General features: G+C 40.0%; 2 protein-coding genes across 2 annotated transcripts; one reads left to right on the forward strand and one right to left on the reverse strand.

The window, feature by feature from the left end:
• The first annotated feature begins 849 nt into the window (after window positions 1–849).
• Window positions 850–4546, forward strand: spx (spexin hormone). Its single transcript, XM_064343167.1, has 6 exons — window positions 850–1051; window positions 1511–1591; window positions 1689–1746; window positions 3357–3419; window positions 3673–3759; window positions 4348–4546. Exons 1-6 carry the CDS (start codon window positions 1046–1048, stop codon window positions 4413–4415), a joined length of 363 nt encoding a protein of 120 aa, XP_064199237.1. The 5' UTR covers window positions 850–1045; the 3' UTR covers window positions 4416–4546.
• gys2 (glycogen synthase 2) lies at window positions 4543–21334 on the reverse strand. Its single transcript, XM_064343166.1, has 17 exons — window positions 21133–21334; window positions 20710–20857; window positions 18478–18659; window positions 16401–16592; window positions 16038–16223; window positions 15273–15417; window positions 14627–14744; window positions 14015–14135; window positions 13337–13443; window positions 13121–13180; window positions 12592–12670; window positions 10922–11035; window positions 10054–10180; window positions 9745–9840; window positions 9361–9524; window positions 8736–8816; window positions 4543–6151 (listed from the first exon to the last, which is right to left on the reverse strand). The coding sequence occupies exons 2-17, from the start codon at window positions 20828–20830 to the stop codon at window positions 5939–5941; spliced, it is 2106 nt and encodes a 701-aa protein (XP_064199236.1). The 5' UTR covers window positions 20831–20857; window positions 21133–21334; the 3' UTR covers window positions 4543–5938.
• Between the last annotated feature and the right edge of the window lie 1177 nt (window positions 21335–22511).

The following is a 22511-nucleotide window of genomic DNA, read 5'->3' on the forward strand; positions in this document are numbered from 1 at the left end:
TGCAACTCTTCAGACAGTCTTCTCCCATGCAAAGGGGAATTGCACCCATCCTTAATTAATCATTCAAATTTGCCTTATGTGTCTGTACAACTACAGCTTCTTCCAATACAATTTCTGTCTCTCACCAATTTATGTATCACAGTACTCCAAAAATTATAATATATAGTATATGTTTTCCTTCGTATCTGCTTAACGAGGTACATAAAATAACAAATAATGTATGTGCTTAGATAATCTTTTTAACGCATATAGCCATTCAAATCTACCGGAATGCACCGTCACCCTTTAAATAAATCTTATTAAACGGATGCTACCTTTTCCAATTAGCGATGGCCTTTCAAACCAGCTGGAGGGCCTCTCCGCGGCGCGTGCTCTCACACCTTGAGCTCACAGGAAGTGTCACTCTGCCGAGACTGCCCAATCAAACACACAGGCATTCATTGACAGGCTGTCAGCGATCCCTTCATTCATAAGAATGGCCGTTCATTAAAAAATGCTATGCTCCACTGCACAAGGGGTAAACATATTAATAATGTCCAGAGCAATGTTTTTTTTCCATAGTAGGCCTATAAGAAATAAAAAAGGCCAGAGCGAACATTATTTACCTAACAACAGACGGTAACCCACAGGCTTATTCTTAAATTGGCCCTGGTTAACATAATTGCAGTTTCTCTAGAGGTGGTTATCAGTTCTTTGTACCTACATTCTAAATACAGTGAGAAATAAAATAAAGGGGGCAAAGAGTGAGAGGTCGGGGTTATCCGATGTGGGAGACATTTGTAAACTGTATCTAATCACGTTGCGCGAAAAGATGGCATTAAAGTGCTATAAACCAACAACTCACGTTCTCAATCGTATCCTGACCGATCGACATTGACAATTCTCAAAGGAAAACAACGCAAGTCTTGTTCACAGGTTCTGACAGGAGTTCCCTCTAGACACCCCCACCTTTTCCATTGTTTATAAAGAGCGAGGAACAGTGCGTCACAGCCACATACCCTCGCCGTTGCATTAAACGCTGACGGACTTGAAGATATCCTTAAGAATGAAAGTAAGACAGGTTGCTTTTGTGTAGTACTCTTTTCATATTGAAATAGTTACTCAATATTTAATTCCACATACATTGCTAATATTTGATTATATTTAATGATGTACATTTCTGTAATGCTACTTGCTAAATTAAGTAATGTGGCTAATATTTATTTGGGACTTTACATTTTTCCAAAATTCTGACACTAACTCAGGGTGATTTTTCTGAGTAATATAGAGAGGAACTAACATTTTGCCGCATTTATGTGCATGTTACGCATTTGTATATGGATGTTACGCTAATAATGATTACAACAGCATGCCAGTTATCCACAGTGCGTTTTTACGCACGGGAATACGTGCAGCCCTTTTATCCATGTTTGGAAATATAAAAAATATTGTCATGAGTGAAGCAAATGTTCTGGGTTCCATGGACCTAGAACTAGGCTATGTATAAGAGTGCTTGTTTCTCTTGCCTCAGGGTTTGAGAACTTTTACGGCTTATACCCTTGCTCTATTATTCTTGGCAACATTCGTTTCTCAGTCCTGGAGTGTCCCGAAGGTAGCTATGACATTATGTTATACTTTCTTTTTGTTACTGTTTACTGGTGACTCAGTAGTCCTAACTTCGTTCAAACTATCTATGCTTCTGAATGAAGGATAGCTTTCAGCGAAGAAACTGGACTCCCCAGGCGATGCTGTACTTGAAGGGCGCGCGTAAGTATCCTGTCCACGAGTTCTTCGGTGCAGGTGTTTTCTGGAGGTGAGCTCTTCAGATGGCATTTGAAACCAACTTCAGCTTTGTTTTATGTACAGCTTCTTCAAATCTATCCGATGACCTGACATTTAGCGTCAAATCACATATTTCAACTGAATTTGCACGACTGATAAATATTCATATTTGAACTATGGGTATGTATCCTGCTCTATTTCACTCCTGTACAAAATGTGCAGTAGTTGTATTTATATTCACTTACCGTTGTGTTTATTATGAACGTGCCTATTAAATGTGCTGTTTTGAAGTCTGAATTATATCGACACTACTATTTCTAAGGCACATCCACCTTGCATGGATTTCCGAAGAGACAACGTAGTGAATGTTAGATTGTAGTACATGTACCTAGTCCTTTAGTTTTTTTTTTTTTTATGGTAGAATTATGCGTCTTGAAGACTTTTCATTTTCAGAGTTATTTCGGGTCTCACTGAGCTTTTTTGTTTCAGGCTTAATTGAAGCGACAAGTAATTTGTATTGGTTGCCTCCAATATTCTCTGGTACCCCTTACACTCAAGACGCCAAGAGAATGTCTTAACCTGTGCTTTGTTTAATAAGTAAAGAAGTAACTATTTGTCAGATTCTTAATATAAATATCAAGTTTTGTAATAGATTCAAAAATTACTTTGATTGTTTAACATGGTTTAAAAGTCCAGTAAACTAGATTCAAATTGTGTTTACATTCGCCAGAAGTGAGAATTGATTGTCTTTTTAATACTGCTTTCAGGTTTTAAACCTAATTATAAACGTTAAATTGTAATTAACAGTTAACCTGTTCAGCAGATTAGGACATGTTGCGCGTGTATCCTGTGCTCATTAATATTCATATACGTGAAATACGTCATTCACGTAAACCATTCTTGGTCGCTCGGTTAGAGCTGGTTGTCCCATGCATTAGTACAGTGGTTCTCAAATTCCGTCCTGGGGGCCCCTGTCCTGTATATGCTGGTTTTCATTCCAACCACAATTGTAATCCCAGAATTTTAACAAGCTGTTCATTTTTCTTGATTAGGTGCTTTCATGTTTTAGTGCCTGGGTCCCCAATCTTATCCAGAAAGGGTCAGTGTAGGTGTCGACTTTTGTTTCAACCTAGCAGTAACACACCTGATTTTACTAATCAAGGAGTTTAGCAAAGACTCTAGTGAGGAGGTGACTGCACCATGCACCAGTGCTAGCCTTTTAGGAAAGCCAGATTGTTCTTTTAGATAGTTGGTGAAGTACTCTTTTTTAGAAAAGAAAAAAGTGGATAGATTTTTCAGTATCCAGAGAAAGTGCATAATGCTTAGGCATTTCCAATTTAGCTTGCCCCCAAAAAAAGTGGAAAGAGCATCATTTACATTCTACAAGTAGAAAGGATTTCACTGGACTTTGTGTTATAGTGATTTACATTGTACCCAGCTAATTCTGCCCACTGAAAACCTGGCGTTTAGCCAATGAGGAAAGTAACGAGCAATCTTGGCACAGGCTTTTCTACTTTATTTTTTCGCAAGAATCATTTAAAAATGTTGTCCCTTTAGACAATGCGGCTCATTTTCTCAATTTTATTTGATTGTAGAGGGACGACGTTTTGTGTCTGAAGACAGAAAAGAAGGGAACATGTATGATGCCATTCATTTAGGTAAGGTCCTTCTGTTTGTCATCTCTGTGGAAAGTAACATGCTTTTGATAATTTGTCAAGGCTATACCAAGTAAAAGTGGGTTGACAATTTGTGAATAAAATATAGCAAGGCCGTTGAACAGGTGGGAGAAGACTGGCACATTTTAATGGAAGGACTTCATAAATATGAGAACATGTCTCGTCGACATTTTGAGAATCCTTTATCTGGGTGGCCCCAATGAGTTGTATGCAACATTATGTCCTATGCTTTCAGAGACACGCAGTCAGAACACAGAACAACGCAGAGTGTCCCAGGCAGCATCAGTGCTCCTCGACTTTCTCCAGCAGGCCAGAGAAGAAGGTGTGACTTCTAGAACTATGCGTGCTCATTTCAAACCACAGCATGTCACAAAAACTGCATGGATTGTTCTCCTATACTGACGTTCGGTATCAACAGCCATATTTTGTTGTTGTCCCATAGCTGCAATATAACGATGTAACTCCACTGTTTGAGCTTCCCCTAATCGCAGCCCTGCTTCAATCTATGGACACTCATTTTCCATCATGCATCTCTAGAATTATTTTACAATTAAATGCTAAAATGTAACTTCTCAAGTATGTTATCTTCACACAACTATTGGCCCCTCTGGATGGAAATCCCTTTACCTCTTTTGCATGTTCACATTTAATTGGCATGGTATTACATATTCATAAATCTAAATTAATTCCTTTGCATTGTTCCCTCTGGGACAAAGTCAACCCCTCCATTATAAATTAATCAATTTGGTTTCTGGTACAAAGCTGGATGGGTCTGGACAAGCTGCTTAAATGAAATTTAAATGTTGAGTTGAGACATATTGATTGTCCCTTCAACCATTTCCCTAAAAAACAGCACTGAATGAATTAGTCAATATAAATCTAATCAAATTTCATTTTTTTCTCATTACAGCTGATGAGAACCAGGAACAAGTCTACTTGCAAGATCTGCCTGCTTGGAAAAGAGAATACTTCAAATAATGCGTCGACTGATTAATCTTTATAGTATTGAATGTATTTCATTTTTATTTAATTGTGTAATGTAATAAAACTGAATTATGTGGTGTAGCATTGGATGTTTTGAATGTACTATTAAAGCGCATTTGCATTCAATACAACACATTTTATTGTAAATGATTGTTAACCAGTATTATACAGCCAGGGTGCTTTCAGTAGAATTAGAGTTTGCTTCACGTGTGCTGACATCTCCCTGAACATGTGGTCAATCCTGACAAAGATTCAGACAAAGAAAATGGTGAATACATAGTTCAAGTATGAAAGTGCCCCAATATTACGCTCCAGAATTATTTGCCAAATTGCCACATGTTATAGTGTGCTATGAACCAACAGCAAAAGTGCACTACAGGGCCAATAACCATTTCTGGATCAGGCTACACGTTCACTTTAATTATTTAATCAGTCCAATCATTTATTTGATGTTTTTGATGAAGCCATGAGCTGTAGGCTGCACATGTGGTTTCTGTGTTTATAGATGTTAAGACATATATAACAATAATTGCTTAGGACAAAAAGCAGCATTCATTTTGGCTCACCAGGAATGGAGTTGTGTACCACTGACACACAGTAATGTGAATGTTAGTTCCAGTTGCAGTAGATGATACACTGAACCAGACTCAGATAACACTAAAAAAGTTTCACTGACATTGACAAAGCCAGGTAGTGCACAATAATGATATTTCTTCCAGAAACTTTTTTCTCTACAGAACAGTATTCTTGATCTAATCTGAAAGTATCCCTCAGGAAACTTATTTTTCCAACCAAAGATTAAATCTATTAACATCAAATCAATATCATTTGATAAAGGAATTTGGCTTAATACGCAAATTGCTCACAGCAGTGTTTTTATCACCATGGTAAGTGCTTATTGCCAAACAGTGGAAATTCTACTGTTTTGCTTTCAGGAGGAAAGCTAAGTGCAGTGGATTTATCAGAAGGTACAGTATAGATTGTGTGATAAAATTCCATTCTAAGTCTAATAACATTTATCCTGCAGTTAAACAAATAACCATTGATCACCATAAATTAAGTCAATTGTGGGGCAATTTACCACAGTATTCTACCATTCAGTGGTTAAAGGCAGGAAAATTGAAAGACTAGAACAAGGAGAAAGGTTGTGGGCAGGCCCAGGTAGAGAGGAATAGCATGAGGAAAAGAGCTGTGGGCAGTGCCAGGGAAAGACAGGTAAAGTGAGGGTGAGGCTGTGGGTGGGGCCAGGTAGAGATGTGGGGCATAAGGAGAAAGACTGTGGGCGGGGCCAGGGAAAGAAGGGTAGAGTGAGGGTGAGGACTGTGGGCAGGGCCAGTGAAAGACAGGTTACATTGAGTGGGAGGGCTGCATATGGGGCCTGGGAGACAGGTATAATTTGAGGAAGGTTATGGGAATGGCCAGAGAGGGAGGCTCAGTGGGAATGAGAGCTGTGGGCTGAGTTGTTGAAAAAAGGAAAGAGGTTTGTGTGAGCTGGCAGTGGCTATCAGGGGGTTTCCTCAGTTACTGTTCTCCTTAGGCTGCCTCTTCTTGCGGTGAAATACTGCCCCCAATGTGAAGGGTGATTTGATGTTTTGTCGGTCACGCTCGGCCTCCTCGTCATGGTCGTAAGGCTCCTCATCTTCCTCGTCGCTGTGGTGAGGGGTGGAGTGCAGCGAGGCAGAGGGAGAGGGAGGCACAGAGGGAGGACGGGGGAAGCGGAAACCTTCCGTCTGTTGACAGAAAGGAAAGTCTTATGCTTAGTGTGAACACATAACTGTCAGCTAAACATAAGAGATACTTGACATTGTTGGGGGAAACTTACTGGGACCTAAGACAAACTGAGATGCTGGCCAGTGAGATACTGTTGAGGAAATTCTATATGGCATGAAATTACCGACGCTGGTTTCAGACAGATTAGCAATAGCTGGCTGATTATAGCACATGGAACAATTTTTCTAATGGTGGCCATTGTCCAATATAGTATCTTCAAATATCCTGCTCTAAGCAAGCAAGCAACCTTTGTAAGTAAAGCATCATACAATATGAGTATAAGATAGATTCGTTTCCTGACATTCACGAATGTTAGCTACCGAAGTCCATCTGAATTCATACGAACCCAACAGTGAGGGCAGGGAATAATTCTGCTTTGCAAGAGTTCACCCTTTCTGTACAGTCCCTCATAGGCATGTTGCAATCCCTTGGCAATGGGAGCGAGCTAAAGTCTCTGATGTGGACAAATTGCTCAGTAAACTACCAGCTAATTACCAAGACAGCTTCGGGGAGCACTGTTTGACCCATGGCATACTTTAGGATGAGGACAACGCCTACACACTCCAAGACCTGTCAAAATGAAGGGTGTGTACAAAAAGGATTGTGCAACATACTTCTGTCTTCTACCAGACCAGTTGTCAGAGGGAAAGATCTACTACTATGTATCTGATCGGTGAGCATGGCACAGTTCCTTCAGGCTCTCCTCTTGTCAAACCTCCCATTAAAGGTCAGAAGGATGACCTTAGCTCACTGCATCTAATTAGTGAGCACAGTACACCACTATGTGATCCATGTTCAAGGGGCAACAGTGTCCTTTGCAATCTCTCCAGCCAGATCTCAACTACCTGCCCGGGAGCCAACAGGCCTAAGAACACCCGGCTGTCAAAACCCTTCCCAAAATATGACCCAATCCTCAGGTTCATCCGAAGACATGGATCCAGATGCCATACACCCGATTGTCTTAGCTCACTATCCATACATGTACATGTTTATTGTATATGTGTACGTGAATTGTTTGATTACAATGTAAATTGTGGAGTAGAGCCAAATCAAGAGAAGATATGTCTTTGTCGCAAAAACCTCATGGAGGGCACTGTATATAACAAGATCACCTGGTTTGGAGTGGTTTATTTCTTGTTTATATAGATACTGTGCTTGTGTGTGCATGTGTGTGTGTGTGTGTGTGTGTGTGTACAGTATGAGTAAATGTGAGAGGTGTTTTTTTTAAGTATACATGTGCTTAATAAGTTTGAATTCAAACAATGCCATGTCAGTATTCACCAAAATGTTAAACTGTCAATTAAGCACAGAGAAAAGGAGTCAGACTTGACAGGACTTTATCTGGCCCTGAGGGGCTGCCAATCAAACACCAAGACAGCCAAAGCTTAGGCTTTACCTCGGTTAATATGGCTCCACGTCAGCGCAGTCTATCGTAGACATTGAATTCTTTGCACAAAATAAAATATTTACATATGGCAACCATTTCATTGAGCTAGAGTCTGGGTATGCGTGAAATCACCTCAAAAAACCCATTTTCTATAGGGTAACATATTGTGCAATAAGTCCACCCTATTAGCCACAAATTGACCATCTATATCAGGGGTAGGCAACCGTGGCCTTGGAGTTCCAGTGACATTTCTGCTTTATGTTCCATCTGAGCTGACCTGAGATTCAATAGATGAATAAATCCAGTTATGTTGCTATAGGTTTGGAAGAAGCCAAAACCAGGCCCATCTCTGGCACTTCAGGGCCAGGTCTCTCTGCCCCTGCTCTATATTAACAATGTCACTCTATGAATTTTATCTTTTTTTAAGGTAGTGCAGACTCTACAGTCTCCGTTAATACATATATTTTTGTGTTCAGACAAGGAGAAGCAGAGAGGTCAACAAAAGAGAAAGGATCACAGCTGAGAAAGGGCTATGGCAGGAGAACCCCCAACTGCGTAGGGGGACTTGTCGATGGCTTGAGAATTGGCCACCCTATGGACTGTGCCACATACCATGGATGCTGAATAAGATTTTCCTCAAACACTCAAAAGGGAAGTGATTAGTTAATCTGAGAGAAAAAATGAGACCTTTTAGAGACAAATTGTATTAGCTGGTTTTTAGCACAAAAATTTCATTTCATCAACAGATTTTAACACCAGCACAGAAATGAAGCACAATTACCTCTATAATCAAAATATTATCACAATCTGATCCCTGATAAAACATTATGATGCACAAATAGATTGCCACTGTATGCATGTTGTGTGACATGCATACAGTGGCAATGAACTCTATGGACAAACTCAAATTAAGAAACATTACACTGTTATGTAGGTATTTAGGTAACTAAATTCCTGAAGTAGGTACATTGAATGTAAATTTGCGAAATATATACATTTTGATGCTTTTGCCTCAGACACAAATAAGCTTTTCCACGTACAATACTCATGTACAGACAATATGGTGACCAATCTACTTTTTATTTCATCTCTACCAGTTTTTTATACCATGGACCTGCTTGAAGATGTCAGTGGTGTTACACTGAGGTCACACTCACCTGTGGAGGTGCGATTGGGTCCATTTTGAACTTTTCTGGGAAGGCTCTGCTTAAGGCCAGGTGTCGAGCATGTATGTAGAACTGAAACATTACAACACACCATATCAGCACTGCTAGTCCAATCCATTTAGCATAGAGGGATAGCACTGATTCTGTACGTAGATCAATCAAAAAAAGCAGGCAAAAACGGAGACTATCAACCAATCAACACAGCAGGTCAACACTGAGACTATAAACCAGTTAGCACAGGTCAACACTGGGACTATAAACCAATCAACACAGTGGGTCAACACTGAAACTATCAACCAATTAAAGCAGATCAACTCTGACACTATAAACCAATTAAAACAGTGGGTCAACACTGAGACTATGAATAATTGATGCAGCAAGTCAACACTGAGACTGTAACCAATCAACACAACAGGTGAATACTGAGACTAAACCAATTAACACAATTAGTCAACACTGAGACTGCTCAGTACCAGAATAACAGGCGATACACATTGGAGAAATAAGGTTTTTAGCTCTGTGATTGATGAACATTTGATAAGAAAAATTAAAAACAAAATACAATGGTTTATGAGTCAAATACAAGACAATACATGAAGCTCCTTTCCTTACTCACCCTTCCCAGATACCTCCAGTCCAGCAGGTCCGATAGCCTCTCAGTGCGATTCCGCTGGATGATGCGTTGCCGATGGGACTGCTGGCAGAACCCAAACATGAACTGTGTGAGCTGGCTACAGGACTCATCGGCTGACCGGAACCGCCGATCCACAATGTAGATCCCTGAGATAGGAGGAGCAGAATGGCTAATGGTCAAGAATGCAGAGGAACATAACCAAGGGTGGAACTGGGCACGAGGTGCTGGGTAAAACTGAGTCCGAAATGCTCTGTACTGGGAAAGAGGAGATCTACACAGAAGAGAAGGAGCTCTCTCTCACTCCCTAGTGAGAGTAGAGAGTACTAAGAGTGAGAAGCTCAGAGTTGAGGCAAAGGTTTTGCATACCATACGCTGCAGGATCTGAGACATGTTCCTCCATGAAGCAACCAAACCCAGACAGGTTGGTGGTCACACTGGGGATCCCCATCACTGTACACTCACCTGGAGAAAGAACCAATCACACATTCATGTAGGAAAAGTAACAACCAATACAAAGACACATGAAAAGCACAATAATCTACCAGTGATGAACAATTATTGTGTTGATTTGTGCATGTATAATGATAATCTGTATACTCACCCCATGTTTGTTAGTATATTTAATTTGTGAGTATGTCTACATGCATATGAACAACAACAAATGTGTATATTCACCTGGTGTGTAGCCCCAGGGCTCGTAGTAAGAGGGGAAAACACCCAGGTGGCAACCGCGCACAAACTCCTCATAATCCATGGGAAGCAATGGACTGGTGGAAGACAGGAATTCCGGATGGAACACTATCTAGAGAGCGCAAAAACCAAACCTGAACACACTGAGAGACTGAAGACAGGGGGAACATCTAAGCACAGAGCCTGCAAGCTAAAAGACCCGACAGAAAATCTGAGTTCACACAAAGGGGTGTTCAGCAAATACACCGAATATAAAATGCACGCATACTGCAACACTGTCAATGTTGAACACTAATACAAGTACAAGTAGTTTGCAATAATATGATATTTAGCAATGTTCAGGAAGAGCTAAACTGTTTACTTATTTATAAATTATCTTTGACAAGTGGTAGAAACAGGCCACACTGTAGTCGTGACTATTCCTATAAAGAACATTATAATATTATCATTGTGATATTAATACCTATTACATCTGGATGAAAATAATTTCACAGCCAATTCAATTAATAATATTGAGACATTAGATCAACAATTGATACACAAATGTCATAAAATGATTCTAGAACAGGAATTAATTACATAGGCTGGTCATTTAGGCAATCGCAAGATGCGAATAATCTGAGTACTCACAAAATACTGGGAATAAACGTTATACTAAACACCAAAACACGGATTCAAAGTGTTCTTCTGATCTGAGTCTCTACACGGTCCAAGGAGTTCAAACTAGCTTGTGGCACAGAATCGACAGACACTTCTCTTCACAATTGCACTGTTCATAAGAGAGCTTCATTAACGTGGAGAGGATTACATTATTCTGTACTTAAATTGGATCCATACTGAAGTAAGAATCTACCTTAACCCTATCGGTGCGGGCGTTGAAGAGACTGATACGACGCACGTTGGCCAGGATGGGGTCAGTGGTGTCGTCCAGCATGTTATGAGTGGTCACTGGGGGTAGGGTGTGTCTCTGTCAAAACAGAAAGAGAAAAAGTATATGTTTGAGCAGTGTGTGTGTGAGTGTGTGTGTGTGTAAAACAGAATAAGAGAGCTTGGAGTCTGTTAACTCACTCAGTCATAACTAGTGGTCTTGTAAGAAGCATTGGCCATATGCCTGGTACTTGATAAATGAATTTCTTTCAGTCTGTGATTGTATGAAGATACAGCTTGAAGTTTTCACTGATCTACAGATAATGCTCGGAATTACTCTGCAAAAAGCTAGCCACATTCTTTAAGCTTTCTGGCAGGATGTATCCCTTGTTAAATTTTCAGAAGAATCTTTTTTTAATATCTTCAATCAGCTAAGTTTGGTTACAATGTGTCTAAGCAGTATTGTGCTGAACACACACAAAATCAGTAGCTTTTACAAAGTACATTTTTGCTGCAAAAACTTTGGTTTTGCATTCTGGTAGTCAAATTTTTCAATTCAACAAGCACAGACCATCAATTCTAAAATTCTCTAAAATTCTCATATTTGAGCAGAAGGGTGAACAGAAGCTATAGGTTTCATTCAAGAATCTGATATATGTTGATGGAAGTGAGAATATAACAAATGTGAACAAAAATATATTTCTCCTTGATTTATTTAAAAATTTTCCCACATTTACTATTAACTATTCAATACTATTAACATTTGAATGAGCTTCCATTTGCACTGTAATGCAGTGCAATGTAATACTACTATGGTATAGCCAATAGCTAACACCCCTCAACTGTCCAAGGGAGTGGGGATCAGCAAACAGATTTGATTTCTCTGCCACTGCAACTGCAGAAGCAAAAGGTCCATCTGAAAATGTGAAGAGGAGTCAGTGTTCCATGACACAAAGAGACCACATTATCAGTAGAGGCAATCCTTCCTTCCACTGGACATCTGAGATCCACATGACTGTGTAACACAGTAGGCCAAAGCCTGTAGGCCAAGAGTGGATAAATAGCACTCATAATGGTCAGATCTATCAAAGTTCACTCATAAATAATCAATAGCTTTTATATTCCTGTCTCCAAAAGGCAGATGCAGATATAAATCTTAATAAAATGTCTTTTTATTGGCATTTTGCGTGCTGATCTCCATTAGCTGTCTGATACATATATCACTGGAACATGCTGGAACATTTACCATCTATTGACCAAGGGTTTTAAACAGAGTGTGTGCGTGTGTGTGTGTGTGTGTGTGTGTGTGTGTGTGCTTGTGTGTGTGTGTCTGTGTGTCTGTGTGTTTGTGTGTGTGTGTGCGTGTGTGCGCGCATGAATGTGTGTGTGTGTGTGTGTGTGTGTGTGTTCATTGCGATGGAGGAATGACATACTGTAGGGCTGAGCTAAATCAGTCTGATGTAATGCAAGTCAGATATCTGGAGTAAATTTTCTTCATTTAATGCGATTTTATCACCTTGTGTGCCCATATTTTACAATGACCTGTATATGTGACTCATCCATCAAAAACCCAGCATGAATTCCCCTGTCCATCTTAGTCCCTTCCTCTATATTTCAACATGTGTGTAGTAAATGGCTCTTTCCCTTCTACTGCACCTGAGTAGAGTATATGGCCCTCTTCATAATAGTGAAGTCATCTTTGTCCAGGATTTTATTCATGTCAGGGATTTCCCCTCTGTGGAGAAGGCAGAGGGGTGATCAAAGAAAAGGTGTTACTGTTACCGGTAGCCTCAGGTCATTCTGGAGGAAGTCATTAACACCAGTCTGACGTATTACTGAAACACCCAGCTAACTCATGGATACCACTCTGGAATTAACGGAACAGTATAATTAACACTTGTCACAGAGACTGGGAATTTACACCATTTCACTGACAAAGTGGCAAATCAGGCCTTTACTCTCCCTGGGTCAGACTGAGGATAAAAGGGGGAGGAGCACTTTTTACTTTGTTTGTTTGGTTTTTACTTTTTACTTTTTTATTCATTTGGTGCTGGTTCTTATCTGAAGTGATGTTGAGATCCATTGTGATATGTTACATAAACACATTGTCAGTCATAATCTGCAAAAGTCACCCAGCTCAACCAGGAGCTCGTTCAAATGCACGACAGAAATAAAAGAAACATACTTTAACAGGGCATCATAGAGCCTCTTGCCAAACTTCTCTTTAACGGAATGAGCAGTGTCCCTGTTAGACAGAATACATGATTAAATAAGCAGCAGAGTCATGGTTTGTGTGTGAATAATGCTCTTGGGGCATGTGTCATAGCTGGTGGGTTAGCATAGGTATTAGGGCTTAGATTATTACACTGGATTATCTTTGTGAGAAGCACTGGTTCTTTACCAGAGCTGCTTGCGTACAGCCTGCCCCTTCAGAGACTCCACGTTGAAGTTGTTGGTCTTTGCGGGCATTATAAAGAACACCACCACAGTGACATCGTTCCTGTGCACCTGATCCACCCAGACACAAACACACACACACACACACACACACACAAACAGGAGACCAAAGAGAGAGCAATAGACTATTAATGTAGAAATACAATGGCAGACAGAGTCACACAGACATGCAAAGAAATGCACAGAAACAGCCAGTTAGCATGAAGTGGACACAAAGTGGGTGTTACATAGACTTCTGTGAGCTGACCACTTAGGATTGTATAAGATTATACAAATTGCACACAAGTTGTATAGAATTAGTATACTCAATAGCAGGCAAGTAAACTTTTTCGGACACATGAATTTCAATCTGACAGTTCTCACAGTGGTCCCATGGCCACAGATCGGATATATATCCAATCTAGGACCACATACGTGAAAGTGGTCCAAATCTGATATGAAAATATCTGATTTTTGTGTTCACTCAGCTCCGAAAAATAAGATCTGTGTCACACTTCGGCAAAAAAATCTGATTTGGCCCACTTCAGTCTGTAATCTGAACACAGCCATGGTGGTCTGTAGCTGGGTTTACTGATACAGTACATCTCAATAAAGAAAGTGGTAAGAGATGCAAATAGCATACCCTAAGCAAGTAATTGAGCCTGGACAGGGACTCCAAAAAGATGTCTGCCCCCTTGTTGGAGAACTCATACCGGCCGGCAATGAAGAAAAATAGAGTTTTCTCCAGATTGAAGTCAAGATGTCTGCCAGTAAAAAAGAGAGTAGTTAAAACAATACTAGCAAACTGCTAGTCATTAGCATATGTTTTATAAGATAAAAGTGATGTAAGAGAAAATATGCTCCATTAATTATTTTGAAGATAGAATGTGTCATAACTAAAGCCAGAGGTAAGGGGTGAGCCACACAAATGTTTTCCTATTTAAAATAAATAAAAAATTATAAATGTAAAAAAAAACTGAATGTAGATCTGTCTTGGGGAAAATGTGCTGTACTTATAGTTTAAAAGTCTAGTGCGATATGTGTGTATATTTTAAAATCTGTGAATGTATATCAAATGCATTTACTGTCAAAATGCATTTACTGTATAAGCTACTGCTTATGGCTAAATCCTGTTTGTTTTTTGTTTTTTTGTTTTAAATGGTGTGGAATACCATTATTGTGTCCAAAACGGGACTCAACAGAGATGAGATCTTTCAACACAGAAGCTCTCACTCAGACAGAGGGGCTTCCTCACCCATAAAAGTGTCCTCGAACAAACTCCTGGATTTTGCCTTTGTTTGTGGAGTGCAGATTCTGAAACTCATGCATGGCAGAGAACTTCTTCACGTTCAGACCGTTTGGTGTTACCACATCTACACAGAAAACAGGAAGCAACTCTTGTATTATCCTACTTAAGCATTCCACAGATAAACATCTGTCTCCATGTGCCAGCTACACACAGTCCCATGAAGTCTAAAGATGACAATGACTAGTTGCTGATGAGACAGCATATAATTCCCTGGTAATACACTTTCATTATATTACATTTAGCAGACGCTCTTATCTAGGGCGACTTACACAACTTTTTTTTACATGCCATTTACATTGCATCCATTTATACACCTGAAGCAATGCAGGTTAAGTACCTTGCTCAAGGGTACAACAGCAGTGTCCCACCCAGGAATCAAACCTATGACCTTTCGGTTACAAGCCCAGTTCCTTACCCTCTATGCTACACTGCCGCCCGTTGCATTTGCAGTTGCATTTCTAGTTGCATTTGGAATAGTAACTAGTTCCAGTTGTAGAGGAAACCACAGTAGGTAATAGAAGTAGACAGGTGTGACTGAGATGCAGATGACTAACAGAGGACGCTGTCAGGTGACTATGACGAGGACTCGCACCTGGTCTCCTGTGCAGCATGTGGTCAGCCTCGATGGCAGTGATCTCAGAGACGGTGGTGAAGACGTGGGAGCAGTGGACCGACGCTCGCTCCAGACAGTACCGGTGGTAAATCTGCCTTTCTCCAGCCTCCTTGTCGATGTTGAACTGAGACACAAACACAATCACACAAGTAGTCTGAAAACTACAGTAGTACGGACATTAGACATTCCCAGCGACTCTTGGAGAACTGAGATATACAAACATTGACAAACACACACATGCTCACACAGATACAATTTTGCCTAGTGTCATTTACAGCCACATTGACGGGACTGGGGTAAGATTGTGAGAGAATTATAAAAGAAGAAAAGCACGTGATCATTAGCCATAAGAAATAAAGAATGATTACATTGATGCCCCAAAAACTTAAGAAAAATCAAATCATGCACTGGAGAAATACTTTGGCAGAAATATTCTGAAAACTATGTGGTACCTTGTACCTGTTATCCAACTGACAATGCTGTTGACTTGCACACATATTCCATACAGTCAGCTAGTGTACTGTGCTAGTATTTCATTAAACAGATGCATATCCTATGCTCTGTTTGAACTTCGTTTGAAAAACATTCATTAAAAGACTATTAGAAAAAGTACAACAGGCCTCACAGGTGAAGCTCTGTGTGATTACCATTCAACTGAATGTGACCCTTCGTTCATTCCTGACCGTGTGAAAGGTAAATGGCTTCACGTGTATTATTTGGGTGGGTGAGGAAGGGAACTCCCACCTTGTCCAGATTATTGTAGAAATCCACATTTGCAGCACACAGATAGCGGCCCAGCAGGGTGGCGTGTGTCGTAAAGATGGTTGCCATTGGGATGTTCCGTGAACGGCACAGTATGAGACCCGGTCCCGCCTGCCACTCGTGGAAGTGGGCAATGACATGGGGTTTGTCCTGGAGCTGGTCTGTCAACTGTCGGGTGCATTCAGAGGTGTAGCCAACTTTCCCGTGTGTGGGATATACAGTATTCTGGTGTTCTTTAAAATCTAATACAGTTCTTGTGAACAAAACAAATGAAATGATGCATATGCAACAATGCATATGCACATAAGACACCATGAAAACAAGACATCATACTTCCTCACACACCTCTTTGAAGAACCAGGCATTCAGTGATCCAAAGATAAGGGAATCGTTGGCTTCTCTGTCATGGAAAGGAAGTCCAATCCCGCAGGTGTCCCAGAATTCCCCCTTCCACCGATCCAAATTCCAGGCAGCAGAGCCGATGTCAAACAGAATCACATAGGGACTGCCCTCGATCAGCCAGCGTCCAAAGCGTACCTGCAACACAGTAACGCATCAGAAACAGGCTCTGCTTGTGAAACACACACCTAGGATACACACTTGTGGCATGTAGCACATATTTGTAACACACTTACCTCTACATCACACCTGTGAAACATTCAAAGTACATTAATCTGAACTCCTGAACTTAGAAGTGTAATCATAACACACAGAACTGCAAAATCCACCAAGGGAACACATTGTTTATCTGATCAAAGAGACAGAGAACAAGAGATCAAATCATCAGGGTCAAATTAATGACATTCTGAACTTTCCAGACTCTGCCTGTGCATCGGTGGGTGCATTCATGTGTACTTCTGCATGTATGTAGCAGACAACCGCAAAAAAGCACTTCTTTGCACCCTGCTGGTACAAAAAAAAACCCACTGCATATCTACATGTATTATTCTCCCTACCCTTGTAGGATACAGCGACAACATTAATCCACACTTGAAGTCAATATGCTGTATTATCACAGTTGGAGGGAATTCCATTCTGAGTACTTCATTATTCAGTTTTGATCCCTTTTTCTCCCAATCATATTTCAGCTCTCATTGCTGTAGCCTCCGCTGTGCCGACAAGCACATGACCCTCTCCAAAACATGCAATGCCAGGTGGCACTTCCTATTAAATCACCGCTGGCTAATCCGAGAATGCTTCACATGCAGTTTAGCTGATGGGCTTGCAAGCACCCAACTGACCAGCGGGGGTCACTAGAGAATGATGAGACGCAGATCCTCGCCAAAGAGACAATTTCTATTTTGTGTTTCCCGGACCCGGGTGAGCCATCCAGCAGCCCCCTGATTTCTGTTTTATTATTATATTTTTCCTTTAGGTTCAATAATTTACATTAGCGTATGACATTTTCACATATTTTTACATACTCAGTATTTTACAACAGAACAGTATGCACCAGGGTCCATAGTGTGACACAGTCAAATGTAACCAACGTTACATGTCGCGCCCTAGGATTCTATTGAGTAAGCCAGAGTGTTACAGGCTATTTATATCTGACATATTGTGATGTGACACTTAATTGTTTTCTAACACCTTATGGAATAAAGAATAATTAATGCTGCAACTTATCAATAAGTCCCCTGTCAGACAGCCATGTGTATTTAATTATTATTGTCGTAGTGTCAGATCTGTGATTACAGAGGCTACGTGTCACAATGGATGCTTTAGGCAGAGTTAAAGGGTATGGCCAGATTAAGGTTAGGGTTAGCGACTGGTCAGAGCTGCAGAGTATGGAACGTTTAGGGTAAAGGTAAGAGGCTAGAGGCAAAGTAAATGGCTATTGCCAGGTCAACGTTAGGGTCACCAGTTGGAGGGGCTAAGAAATGTGAATGAATGTAGGACTGAATGTGAAAGGGACAATTAGATACATATGGACTGGAATAAATGTGGGAAGGTGGTCAAAAGAAGAATTGTGGAAGATGAGTATGCCTACTTGAGTGCCTGAATTATAATGAGACCACCACTAGGGGGGGCTGCCAGAAAGTGTTGCTGGTGACAGACTCTGAGATGCAGGTATGCTGCTCAGCACCAAAGCATGCACATCAGGTTATCTCTGGGCATATCATGTTTCTATAGCACCTTGCCCTACTCTTACTAACAAAATGTCCTAACATTCAGGTTACAGGTTTTTATAAGTCAGATAAACCTGGTTTTTACCTCCTGTGACAAAATCCAAATCCTTGCAATCTTAAAATATTCCATGTTCAGGATTACTACTAGGGCTAAAATAGGGTTTAGGGTAGAATTATGGTTTGAGTTAGGGGGTAGGGGTAGGGTTTAGTGGCTACGGGAAAGGAGAGAAGCTATCAGCAAGGGCAGAGATTATGGACAGAGCTAGAGACAACTGGCTGATTATAGTCAGTACCTGACAGCCATTGTTGTTCAGGGTCTCCATGGCCTTCTGTATGGCTGGGTTTGGTGCCTCACACTCCTCCACCTGCATCTTGAAGTTGTGCTCATAATATGGCCCCACCATGAAGAAGTTCTCCCCCCATTCATCCACGGTGAGCTTTGCCTTTGTCTGGATTACTGTGTAGATTCCTCCAACTGCTCAACGGATATGCACACATATGTATACTGCATTAGCATTTGGACAGTGACATTTTTTGCTGTTGTTTTCGACTATGTATTCCAGCACGGTGGAGCTTTAATTTGAAGATTCTTACATCCATTTGAGTTACAAGCCTAGTTCACTAACCATTAAACTGCACAGTGCTATATGTCATCACTCCCAAAGCACAAATAAGAAGCGAAGACACAAGTACAGTCTGAAACAGAGCACTATGCCCAAAAAATGGATTTTCCAGAAATTTCATATCTAACTAGGGATTCATATTTAACTGTTCTGACAAGCATTTCTCGCTTGTGGCAGACAGTGCCTCAGCATTTGCACTGAGGTAAATATTCTTTGTTTTGAAAAATAACGCTCTTTATCACAGTAATGGGCTGGTCCAATACAATGCTGATATACTCTCTGACTTAAAAATTAGGTACATGCAGCATGGTTGATGTACATCCACACAGCTACACCCTAATATGCATTTTCTATTACTCTGTTAAGTTTTCCAACAAATAGTCTACGTTCCTGCTGGACAGCACAGCAAGTGCAGTAGCATGACAGGAAACGTACCATTTCATGGCACATATTTCAAAATGTGACCAATTGTGAAGGCCAAGATGGTGGCAAAAGGAATACAATGAATCAATGAACACACTGACATCACTGAAATCAATGCTAGATGTTCTTATTTTTTCCAATCTGTGGTGAGCATGCTTGAACTGTTCTTTTAATTTAACATTTGGAATTTTTATTTATCCATCAACTTGATGAATATTCACGTTTTCATGTTGATTTTTGTTCAATTAAATCAATTTGTGAATAGCAACATCAATTTCAATAAATTTAAATTATTAATGAAGGTCGTAGATTTATGTTAAATCCAATACAATTATTTTGGGTTAATAACAGTACATGTCTGGTGAGACGGCCAACTCTCAAGGTATTCATGATCCCTCCTGCACGGTTGGGGATTGATCCCCTGCCATGACACTTTCTAAGCTGTGATCACTTCTCTAAACCATTCCTGCCCTCCCTGTCTGAATTAAGCAAAAAATATAAAAGGAGAAGTCTGGCCTCCTTTTTTAAAGATAAAGAAAAGCATTACTGTATGTGTTTAAGAGGAATAAAATTTAAAAAGTGGTCCATAGATTGTCAGTAGTATATTTCGTAATCACACTAAAGGTAAGCATATAGGATAAGATAAGATAAGCCTTCTCAAAGACAGTATGTAAAACAAATCTGAACAGTAGTCAAGGCAATACACAAAAGCAGAACATAACATAGCGTGCTATTCTGAGTCAGGTCCTAAATCATTTATGTTTTCATTGTTTTGGAACAAACTAATGGTTTTATTATAACCACCGTCTTTGTGAGCAGCATTAAAAAATGGCTCGGTTGTTCTCATGTCCTTTTTTATAGCACAGAGTGCCACATCGCAATGCATAATGCTTGCACATACCTCTTACACGCAGTAATGACAACAGTACATAAACACATAGAGTACACATTCGGTGTAGTGTGCGCATTTATACTTCCACAAGCAACAAGCAGTCAGTCCAAACTGTAAACAACATTTACACATACAGCATTTTTCTAAAAATCCATATACAGAGAGGTCAGTTTACCAATTTCAGCATAACAATATTCTGACACAGCTGATAATTAATTTGCAGCCTATATCTAGACAATCAAATTTTTTAAAATGTATTCCTGTCACTCACACTGAATGCAATTTCATTATTAAGTACTCATACATAGCAGCCTCGTATTAACACGAGTAAAGCATGATGACTATAAATGTCAGAGATAATGTCATGCATAATTGCAGTACAATCAATGATAGTGTCATGCAATAACTAAGATTTATAAACATATCAATTGAATCAGGGATTATTAGATAATAATAATAATAATAATAATAGCAACAACAATAATAATAATAATAATAATAATAATAATTAGTTTTGTTAGCACTGTCAATGACATTGCCACGGGGAGTAATATTTAGTCAATAATTTGTTACTAATGAATTCGCACCTTTATTGGTTACCTCCCAAGCGACCTCAAACAGGAGTAAATCTTCCACGGGTAAATTTTCATCCTCCCAAATTGGGAGGCCACTCAATGACGTCATCGACAGGGACCTGGACAGTGGCATCTTCGCTTCCGTCTAAAGTGCACTCACCTCCAAACAAACAGTTACACACACAAAGTAAAATTATCAGTGTCGAGTTGAATATGCACTAGCTATATTGAATATACACAAATACCCTAATACCCTCAGAATAAAGCTGCCAGTCTGAACTTCAACCTCATGTTCATTGTTTCAATTCAAACCCAATGTGCTGCAGTACACCGACAACAACCACTGTGTGTGTGTGTGTGTGTGTGTGTGAGAGAGAGAGAGAGAGAGAGAGAGAGAGAGAGAGAGAGAGAGAGAGAGAGGCTAGTTTGTTTTACCTTATCAAAATGCAGCCGAATTTCTAAACTCTTCGACACTTGTGAAAATATGAAAACTTTTAAGGTCTCGGTCTTTTCAATAACTTGGTAAGCCGCACGATTTTTTCAGGTACCGACGTCCAACTGCGTCGACCACTGTCACAAACAAATCACTCCTCCTACTGTAGCTGAATGCACTCTGCTCACGTTTGCAGTGGAGTACCCGCATTTCACCCAGACAGAGCGCGATTAAAGTCCACGTTTGCAAACCTGCGGATGCAAGTTTGTATGCGAAGGACATTATTGCACTTTCTGTCTAAGCCCAGTATTGTTTATACTCCAGATTATTTTGCCTGTTTAGACGTTGAAGCTTTGAGCAGAATAATTCACGTGTGTTTTTTATTTTAAAATTAAATAACAACATTCATATTCGACATCCTAAGTACAACTTCCATGCTCATTGTACGAACATAACAATAGGCCTAAAGGATGCCAAGCGTTTACATAAATACAATTTAAAAAATTATATTTTGTATAGCCTATTGCATAGGCTGTTATGTCAAGGAGCAACACAAAATAAATAGTGAGAAAATCCTCAACAGCTCTTTTGTGTCATATCTTTGAACTGGTCGTGTTGACCATTCATTCTGCCTGGTGTGAAATGGCACGAATGCAACAGTGTAAACATCAAGGACATTCCTTCAGGTAACTACGCATGTTTACTTGAATTTTTGGGAGGTTTATTTATAAAGACAGATGCAATGGGCTAGGGATTATGTTGTAAGCATGTGTACCTAATCTAAGTCTAACCCTGCTGTTGACACAAAACTGAATTATGTCCACAGAGGGGTTACCGCTTCGACCAATCGGTCACTTTTCTTATGTTTGTCCAATCTGTTTCAAAATGTTGCCAGTGGAGGGGGTGAACGCTACTGCTTAGTAACGGGTTTCTTAGGAAATGTCGACATTACATCGCCATCTCGTGGATGTGTTGACTCATCGCACTTAAAATGTAATTATAAGCCAGTTCTTCTCTCCTGCGATTTTTTCCAGTTCTCTGGAGGGGCTGATCGAAAAGGAGCTGTGACGTAATTCGAAAGGACAGAGGCTAATTTTATTGAGACAATAAAAACTTTTTTTCTGAACCAAATTTATTTTCATAGAAGGGTTAATGGAAATAATTGTACGATATGATGATCTTCCTCTTTATTAAAGAGTAGCATTTGAACACTATGAGATGTACTGTAACCGCAAAAAGGATATATTACTCGCTCATAATGAGAACATTGCACTTGAAACTAGTTAAATGCGAATTGTGTTGCATTTCTAGCAGCAGTAAGCTACTGTTGTGAATACAATACCCATGTCTCCCTTGGCTATAGTATTATTACTAAAAAAAA

This window comes from Anguilla rostrata, chromosome 7 (assembly GCF_018555375.3).
Source record: "Anguilla rostrata isolate EN2019 chromosome 7, ASM1855537v3, whole genome shotgun sequence".
Taxonomy (NCBI): domain Eukaryota; kingdom Metazoa; phylum Chordata; class Actinopteri; order Anguilliformes; family Anguillidae; genus Anguilla; species Anguilla rostrata.

Coding starts and splice junctions, on each gene's coding strand:
- gys2 (XM_064343166.1), bottom strand. CDS start 20,830: ATGCCACTGTCCAGGTCCCTGTCGATGACGTCATTGAGTGGCCTCCCA. Junction 11,036..12,591: donor GGGCCATATACTCTACTCAG/GTGCAGTAGAAG, acceptor CTGTTTTGACAG/AGACACACCCTACCCCCAGT. Junction 8,817..9,360: donor ACTGGAGGTATCTGGGAAGG/GTGAGTAAGGAA, acceptor GTAATGTTTCAG/TTCTACATACATGCTCGACA.
- spx (XM_064343167.1), top strand. Junction 1,592..1,688: donor AGTCCTGGAGTGTCCCGAAG/GTAGCTATGACA, acceptor TTCTGAATGAAG/GATAGCTTTCAGCGAAGAAA. Junction 3,760..4,347: donor CCAGCAGGCCAGAGAAGAAG/GTGTGACTTCTA, acceptor TTCTCATTACAG/CTGATGAGAACCAGGAACAA.